Source organism: Silurus aristotelis (assembly GCF_946808225.1).
Source record: "Silurus aristotelis genome assembly, chromosome: 20".
Taxonomy (NCBI): Eukaryota; Metazoa; Chordata; class Actinopteri; order Siluriformes; family Siluridae; genus Silurus; species Silurus aristotelis.
The window spans coordinates 1,051,306-1,060,765 of record NC_139593.1 but is presented as its reverse complement, the minus strand read 5'-3'; the positions used below and the strand labels follow the sequence as shown (position 1 = coordinate 1,060,765).

At 44.1% G+C, this 9,460-nt stretch overlaps 1 protein-coding gene across 1 annotated transcript in view; it reads right to left on the bottom strand.

Moving 5' to 3' along the window:
• Positions 1–27: 27 nt before the first annotated feature.
• Positions 28–9,460, bottom strand: part of olfm2b (olfactomedin 2b) — a 16,572-nt gene continuing 7,139 nt past the window's right edge. Inside the window, exons 7-8 of the mRNA XM_083521738.1 lie at positions 493–1,051; positions 28–367 (exon numbers count right to left, since the gene is read on the bottom strand). Of these exons, the coding sequence (XP_083377864.1) occupies positions 361–367; positions 493–1,051 (566 nt within the window). The 3' untranslated portion in view covers positions 28–360. The remainder of the gene's footprint in view (positions 368–492; positions 1,052–9,460) is intronic.

The following is a 9,460-nucleotide window of genomic DNA, read 5'->3' as shown; positions in this document are numbered from 1 at the left end:
TATTATTCATTCCACATGTACAGAACATCAAGGGCATGCAGACAGTAAATCATTCACACACGCACACACACACACACACACACACACACACACACACACACACACACACACACACACACACACAGTAATGACATCAAAATATCCTGAAGTTCACTTCCTGGTTCCATTTGCACTTCTGACTCTCGTCATCTCTCCACTTCTCTTTGCCATTCTTTTTATCCTCCCTCCAATCCATCTTTCCAGTCATCCCTTTCACTATCTGTCCTCCAATCCTTGCTTCCATCCTTCCTTCCTTCTTACCCTTTCCATCCATTCATTTTACTTCTACTCCTCCGTTCATCTCTTCCCTCCACCATCACTTCAGTAGCTGTAACAGACATGTTGGGGGTGAAGGCAATGACAGATGTTTGATGTTTAGTGTTTGGAACATTTCTTCTAGGTTTTAATGGAGAATGAAGGTTGGCCGGTTCTGAAATGCTGTTTAGAGCCTACACATCTGAGAAGGTCTTGACCTCCTGCAGGAGAGTGATGTTGTAGATGACCTGGTGTCCGTTGTTCCAGGCATACAGTGCCTTCTCCCTGGGGTTGTAGTCCATCATGGAGATGTGTGAGTACTGGTTGTGGAATGGGATGTGTGTGTACTCATACATGTGGCTCTCAGTGTGGTAGATGAAGTGGATCTTGGCTCCGTTCAGGTGCGAGTCGGTGACGTAGAGCGAGCCGCAGACGATGAAAGCTTCTCCAGCACTGCGTTTCGGGAAACCCGTGTCCCAGGACTGGAGCAGCTCCAGAGTGACAGGGTCCAGACGGCCTAGGACCAAGTTCCCCCCGTGCGTCAGAGTGGTATAGACCGCCCAGAGACCACTTTCATCCGCCATGAGGTCGATGTCTGAGGATCCGCCCCAGGAGTAGGGGAAGGTGTTGTTGTAGGCGGCCTGGGAGAGCGTGTGCTGTGTTAGAATGCTGCGAGAGTGCAGGTGATAGCGCACAATAACGTTACTCTGGTGTTTATTATAGTAGAGTGAGCCGTTATACACCACGTGACCTGTACCTGAGAGAGAGAGAGAGAGAGAGAGAGAGAGAGAGAGAGAGAGAACCACACTTTCACCACAGCCTGACGAGAAGATCAGATTATTCTACTGACTCAGATATTCGAGTCTCATTCAGTAAAATGAACTCATTTTGTTCCTGTGAGCAGAATAGAAGTAAAATGTTGGAATTTCAGTGGCCAAAATCAAAACATGTCGACACATTCCCCACTTTAGAGAGGGTGGGTTTTAAAGCCCCACCTGACCTTCATCAACCTGAAAAATGGTAATTAAATACTTTAGGTTTAATAATTTCTTATTTACTGAAATATCAAGTTCTAAATCAATAAGATCAAATAGCACCAAGTTCAAAATGGAGAAAATAAAAGTGTAGTTTTCTATCATTTGGGCAACTGATGTTTTAATTTACTTACATTAATGACGTAATTGTTTGTTTGTGGTTGCTTTAAGTGTACAAACTTCATTTTTAGCAGAGAAAATCATTAATATAGATGAATGAAAAAAACAAAAAACTATGTACATCCTGCCATTCATTGCGTTTAACCTGTCATGTCTTTATTCTCCACTAGAGGGCAGTGCCACAGACTTTGAGAACCACTGACTTGCACATACTTGCGAGGAAACAGCAACCAAGAACTACTGATGAGATGCAGAAAATATTTATTTATTCAAATTCAAATGTTATTTGTCACAAACACTTTCATACAGAGTACAACATGTAGTCAAACGCTTTTATACAACTGTCCAACATGTAATCATGAAAAATAGAAATATGAGGATAAAAGAAATTTAAATAAATAAAATAATTATAAAGTATAATTAGATTAATAGTAAAACAAAAAGTATAAAAATAAGGTTAAGAATAATATTATATATATATATATATACACAGTAGAAAAAAAAGATACATATAAAAATTTTTAAATGTGCTGTTCAGGTCCCGAGTTAAAGTGACATATCCAATAGTGCAAAAATAATTGTGCAGTGAAGGAAAAGTGAGACAGAGTGAGAAGTCCAGGTAGTTCCTTGGTGTTTTCCTTGTTTAGACTCCGAATAGCCTAAGGGAAGAAGCTCCTCCTCATTCTCTCTGTGTTCGCTTTCAGGGAGCAGAAGCGTTTCCTTGACCGCAACAGAGTAAAGAGTCCATTGTTGGAAAGCTGAGGTCCTTCACAATCTTCCTGGCTCCGGTCCGGCACTGCGTGCTGTAGATTTCCTGCAGGTTAGGGAGCTCGATGTGTGGCTGTTACGTTCAGCTGAACGCACCCCCCTTTGGAGGGCTCGTCTGTCCTGCATGGTGCTGTTCCCGAACCAGGAAGTGATGCTACCTGTCAGAACGCTCTCAATGGTGCAGGTGTAGAAAGTCTTAAGCACCTGAGAGGGTAGTTTAAAGTCCCTTGGACATCTCAGACGCTGTCGGGCTTCTTCACCAGGGTGTTGATCAAGTTAAGTCAAGTCAAGAAGCTTTTATTGTCATTTCAACATATATATGTGATGGAGTACAAAGTATATATATACAGTGAGGAAAATAAGTATTTGAACACGCTGCTATTTTGCAAGTTCTCCCACTTAGATATCATGGAGGGGTCTGAAATTGTCATCGTAGGTGCATGTCCACTGTGAGAGACATAATCTAAAAAAAAAATCCAGCACAATGTATTTTTTAACTATTTATTTGTATGATACAGCTGCAAATAAGTATTTGAACACCTGAGAAAGTCAATGTTAATATTTGGTACAGAAGCCTTTGTTTGCAATTACAGAGGTCAAATGTTTCCTGTAGTTTTTCACCAGGTTTGCACACACTGCAGGAGGGATTTTGGCCCACTCCTCCACACAGATCTTCTCTAGATCAGTCAGGTTTCTGGCCTGTTGCTGAGAAACACGGAGTTTGAGCTCCCTCCAAAGATTCTCTATTGGGTTTAGGTCTGGAGACTGGCTAGGCCACGCCAGAACCTTGATATGTTTCTTACAGAGCCACTCCTTGATTATCCTGGCTGTGTGCTTCGGGTCATTGTCATGTTGGAAGAACCAGCCTTGACCCATCTTCAATGCTCTAACTGAGGGAAGGAGGTTGTGCCCCAAAATCTCGCAATACATGGCCCCGGTCATCCTCTCCTTAATACAGTGCAGTCGCCCTGTCCCATGTGCAGAAAAACACCCCCAAAGCATGATGCTACCACCCCCATGCTTCACAGTAGGGATGGTGTTCTTGGGATGGTACTCATCATTCTTCTTCCTCCAAACACGTTCAGTGGAATCATGACCCAAAAGTTCTATTTTGGTCTCATCTGACCACATGACTTTCTCCCATGACTCCTCTGGATCATCCAAATGGTCATTGGCAAACTTAAGACGTGCCTGGACATGTGCTGGTTTAAGCAGGGGAACCTTCCGTGCCATGCATGATTTCAAACCATGACGTCTTAGTGTATTACCAACAGTAACCTTGGAAACGGTGGTCCCAGCTCTTTTCAGGTCATTGACCAGCTCCTCCCGTGTAGTTCTGGGCTGATTTCTCACCTTCCTGAGGATCATTGAGACCCCACGAGGTGAGATCTTGCATGGAGCCCCAGTCCGAGAGAGATTGACAGTCATGTTTAGCTTTTTCCATTTTCTAATGATTGCTCCAACAGTGGACCTTTTTTCACCAAGCTGCTTGGCAATTTCCCCGTAGCCCTTTCCAGCCTTGTGGAGGTGTAAAATTTTGTCTCTAGTGTCTTTGGACAGCTCTTTAGTCTTGGCCATGTTAGTAGTTGGATTCTTACTGATTGTATGGGGTGGACAGGTGTCTTTATGCAGCTAATGACCTCAAACAGGTGCATCTAATTTAGGATAATGAATGTAGTGGAGGTGGACATTTTAAATGCAGACTAACAGGTCTTTGAGGGTCAGAATTCTAGCTGATAGACAGGTGTTCAAATACTTATTTGCAGCTGTATCATACAAATAAATAGTTTAAAAATCATATATTGTGATTTCTGGATTTCTTTTTTTAGATTATGTCTCTCACAGTGGACATGCAGCTACGATGACAATTTCAGACCCCTCCATGATTTCTAAGTGGGAGAACTTGCAAAATAGCAGGGTGTTCAAATACTTATTTTCCTCACTGTATATATATAGTCACTCCCAACGAACATCTCAACATCTTCAGCTCTGCTACCTCCAGCTCCACCTCCTGTCTTTTACTCAATGCCACTGTCTCTAATCCATACAACATCTCAGGTCTCACCACAGTCCTATAAACTTTCCCTTTCACTCTCACAGATACTCTTCTATCACAAATTACTCCTGCTATCACTCTTCTCCACCCACTCCACCCTGCCTACACTCTTTTCTTCACTTCTCTAACACACTCTCCATTACTTTGCACTGCTGACCCCAGGTACCTGAACTCCTCCACCTTCTCCACCTCTTCTCCCTGCAACCGCACCCCTCCACTGCCCTCCCTCTCATTCACACACATGTACTCTGTCTTACTCCTACTGACTTTCATTCTTCTTCTCTCCAGCGTGTACCTCCACCTCTCCAGGATCTTCTCCACCTGCACTCCAACACACAATGAGACTCCTTCTCCATTCCTCAGACATCCTCTCACCTTCCAAAATCTTGTGGAACAATCTGGTTTAAAACTCCACTGCACCTCTCCCAAACCTCTTCATGCTTCTTCTTTTGGATGCTGTCGTCTCCTCACCCTCACACGTTTATTCAGGTACGTTGACAGTGGTGTGGTGGGTCGTCTCTTATCTGAGATCTCTGTTAACTTCTGGTTAACCCTTTTAGTTCTGCTGCCAGAGCAAGTCTTGGTGGAGTCCCCAACTGCACAGTGTCCTTAACTTTCATACAACAAGGACACATAATATCCATATTCTTCTCTTCCTGTCACCCCTCTTCTCTCTCTCTCTCTCTCTCTCTCTCTCTCTCTCTCTCTCTCTCTCTCTCTTTTACCCTCAATCAATCAATCAATCAAACTTTATTTATAAAGCGCATTACAACCACTAACAGGAGCACAAGGCGCTTTCCAGTAAAGCAAAAAATAAAAATAAAATAAAAAAATGTTTTTATTAAAAGTAATATATTAAAAAATAAATAAATACTTAAGAATATAAAAAATAAAAAATAAGACACAATGAACATAAAATAGCAGTTGATTCAGGGCTACGTGTTAAAAGCTTGTCTGAATAAATGAGTTTTCAACTGCGATTTAAAAATACTCAGCTCAGTGATGCACCCTTTTCTCTCTCTCTCTCTCTCTCTCTCTTCTCTCTCTCTCTCTCTCTCTCTCTCTCTCTCTCTCTCTCTCTCTCCTCTCTCTCTCTCTCTCTCTCTCTCTCTCTCTCTCTCTCTCTCTCTCTCTCTCTCTCTCTTTTTCTCGGTCTAGTTAAACATGCTTCTAAAGTTCCAGTGACCACTGTTCCTTTCCCCTCCTCGGATGTGCCAACTTCGTCCTGGTCTTCCTCTGGATGGTGTTCTCTTTGATTGGAGCTGGTGATGTTTCTCATCAATGCCCTGGAGATCATAAAATTCCGGAGTAAGATCAGGAGCTTTAAGGATTTGGACTGAGGTTAATATCAACAGTCTGCTACACTGACTCAGGACTACAGTTTGCTCTGATCTCCATCACTGCACCTCAACATCGTTTATCTGTAATAAATGGACATTTGGTGGAACCCAGATGAGGATGAGGTTCCCTCTTGAGTCTGGTTCCTCTCAAGGTTTCTTCCTTCTGCATCTCAGGGAGTTTTTCCTTCACCACAGTCTCCACCGACTTGTTCATCAGGGACAAACTTACACTTATAAACAACATCTTCATTTTATCTCCACATGATCTGTGTAAAGCTGCTCTGAGACCATGTTCATTATTAAAAGCTCAAAACAAATAAACATGAACTGAAATGCATTTAATTCTACCGGTATGTCATCTGGTCCAACTGACTTTCCACTCTTCATCCTCTTAATCACTGCTCTCACTTCCTCCTTACTAATCCTATCCACTTCCTGCTTCAACCTTCTCTCTCTCTCTCTCTCTCTCTCTCTCTCTCTCTCTCTCTCTCTCTCTCTCTCTCTCTCTCTCTCTCTCTCTCTCATTTTCCTCATTCATCATCTGCTCCTCCCTCCATCTTCTCAACACACTCTCCTCACTAGTCAACACATTTCCCTCTCCATCCTTTATTGCTCTAACTTGCAGCACATCCTTTCCAGCTCGGTTCCTCTGCCTGGCCAATCGCTACAAATCCTTTTCTCCTTCCTTAGTGTTCAACTTCTCCTACAGCTCCTCATATGCCTTCACATTGGCTTTCACCACATCCCTCTTTACCTGCTGCTGCATCTCCTTGTTCTCCTGCCTACTTTTCTCATCACTCTGTCGATCCCAATTCTGTTTCTCCAACCTCTTTCTCCTTCTGCTCTCCTGCACTTCCTCATTCCACCACCATGTCTCTTTGTCTTCCTTTCTATTTCCAGATGTTACACCAAGAACCTTTCTAGCTGCCTCCCTCATCACTCCTGCAGTAGTTCCACAATCATCCAGCACCTCTTCACCACCACCAAGCCCCTGTCTGACCTCTTCCCTGAACCTCACACTACACTCTTCCTCCTTCAGTTTCCACCCTCTTATTCTTCTTTCAGTCCTCACACTCCTCCTCTTCTTCACCTCCAAAACCATCCTACAGACCACCATCCGATGCTGTCTAGCTACACTGTCCCCCGCCAACACCTTACAGTCTCCAATCTCCTTCAGGTTGCATCTCCTACACAGAAGATAATCCACCTGTGTGCACCTTCCTCCACTCTTATACGTCACCCTATGATCCTCCTTCTTCTTAAAATACGTGTTCACCACTGCCATTTCCATCCTTTTAGCAAAATCTACCACCATCTGCTCTTCCACATTCCTCTCCTTAAAACCACACCTACCATCACCTCCTCATCACCTCTGTTCCCTTCACCTACATGCCCATTAAAGTCTGCCCCAATCACCAATCGTTCTTTCCTAGGTTCACCTTCAACCACTTCATCTAATTCACTCCAGAATTTTTCCTTCTCCTCCATCTCACAGCCAACTTGTGGAGCATAGGCAGTGATGACATTTATTATGAAGTCTGCTATCAACTCCTTAGACTTGCTGATGTTCAGGAGAAGAGTTTTTCTGCAACCATCTCTCCAGGTTTTTAATCTCCTGTATGTAGGCCGTCTCATCGTTTTTGGAGATCAGGCCACCACAACAGTGTCGTCAGCAAACTTAATGATGGTGGTGGAGTTGGAAGTGGCCACACAGTCATGTGTGTAGTACAGCAGACACAACCCTGAGGAGCTCCACTGCTGAGGGTGAGGGTGGATGAGGTGTGTTTCCATGCATACGGCTTGTGGTTCGTTTGTCAGTAAGTTGGAGACCTGCAAATTAGAGGTGAGCGTGGAGGGAATTATTGTGTTAAACGCTGAACTGTAGTCCACAAACAGCATTTTCGCAGAATTTCCTTTTCTGCAGTCCAGGTGGCTCATTGTAGTGTGTAGAAGCAAAGGTGTCCTTAGTAGCGCGGTTCTTGTAGCATGCAAACTGTAGAAGATCCAATGTGTCCGGAAGTGATGCAGTGATGAAGTCTCTGACCAGTCTTTCAAAGCACTTCATCACTACTGAGGTCAGGGCTACAGGGCGGTAGTCATTGAGGCAGGTGGGCCTGGGTTTCTTCGGGAACAGGAACAATGGTGGACTGTTTAAAGCATGAGGGGACAACAGACTGTTCCAGTGAGAGGTTGAATATCTCAATGAACACCAGTGCTAGATGGTCAGTGAAGACTTTTACAACCCTACCTGTGATTCCATCTGGTTCTGATGCTTTCCTGTATTCACTCTCCTGAATGCTCTCCTCACATCATGCTCCGAAATGGTGATTGATTAAAATGTATTCCCTCTCCAGTTCTCTCAGCATGCATGCTGTTTGTGCCGCTAGCACCGGTAGTGCAATTAGCTTTAGCCTTGAAGCGAGCATAAAAGGTGTTTAGCTCATCTGCCAGAGAAGTGTCTGCATTCCCCATTCTGAAGGATGATGTTTTATGTGTTGGTTCTAAGTCTGTGCCACAGGCTCCAAGAGCCACAGAGTCCTCCCATAGCACCTCTTTGCTTCTTTCACCACTCAGTGTGCACTGTAAGATGCAGCCTTGTACTCGTCCATGTCCGTGGTGGCGAGCCCTGTGTTGAAGGCTGAAAAGCGGGATCTCAGAGCATCGAAGTTGACGCCATAAGAGCTGCTCCTGAACGTGTCCCAGTCTGCATTATCTAAAGCATCCTGCAGAGCAGCCACCGATTGGTCAGGCCAGCATTCAACCTCCCTCTGAACCAGAGCTTCCTGTTTCAGCATTTGTTTGTATACAGGTATGAGGAAGATAGCGTCATGGCCCAATTCCCAAACGGTGGATGTGATTGTGCCTTGTAGCTGTTTTTGAAAGGTATGTAGCAGTGGTCCAGTGCCATTTCATCCCAGGTGGGGCAGGTGATGTGCTGCTCGAAGTTTGGCAGTGCTCGCTTGAGGTTGGCGTTGTTAAAGTCCCCCACCACAATAAGCGCAGCTTCCCGATGCTGTGTTTGGTGTAGCTTAAGTGTCTCATGTAAATCCCATACTGCAGTGTCTATATCTGCTTGAGGTGGAATATGAACAGCACTGACTATGACTGAACTGAATTCCCGAGGTAGATATAAGGGGCAACATTTGATGGTCAGTAGTTAAATATTTGGTGTGCAGGAGCATAAAAGAGGAACAATGCTCGTGCTGTTGCACCAGTGGTTGTTCACCATCAGACACACTCCACCTTACCTTGACTTTCCAGACTCCATTGTTCTGTCCATGCGATGAACTGAGAAAAACTTGTCCGGTACCGCTGGGTTCAGCCATGTCTCGGTGAAGCAGAGAAGATTGCAGTCTTGAATGTCCCTCTGGAACTTAACCCTTGCCCTGAGGTCATCAAGCTTGTTTTCTAGAGACTGAACGTTGGTTGACAGGAGCACGGTGTGCACGTCCCCTCAGCCTGTTCCTGATGCCCTTGTCCAAAGCGATGTACAAAAGTGCTTTCCCTCGCAGACGCAAGTACAGGTCGCGTCCGGGTTTAAAAACGTCAAAGAATGAGTAGATTGTACACCAATAGATATTAGAGTGGATCTGTCATATGTAATGATGACCATCTTATGATGTTGTCTAAGAAAACACATAAATCCTGAGTCCTATATAAAAAACCTTTAATAAACATTTCTAAGTCTGACACCAAACCCTGAACCACTTCAACCAACACTGAAGGAAATTCAGCAGATTTTGGAAAGTTCCAGGTCATTAATTGTATAAGGAACCGATATGCTCAAACAGCTGCATGTTGTGAAATGTAGAAATTTTTGGATGATCAGAGTTAAAGGAAAGCTGCTA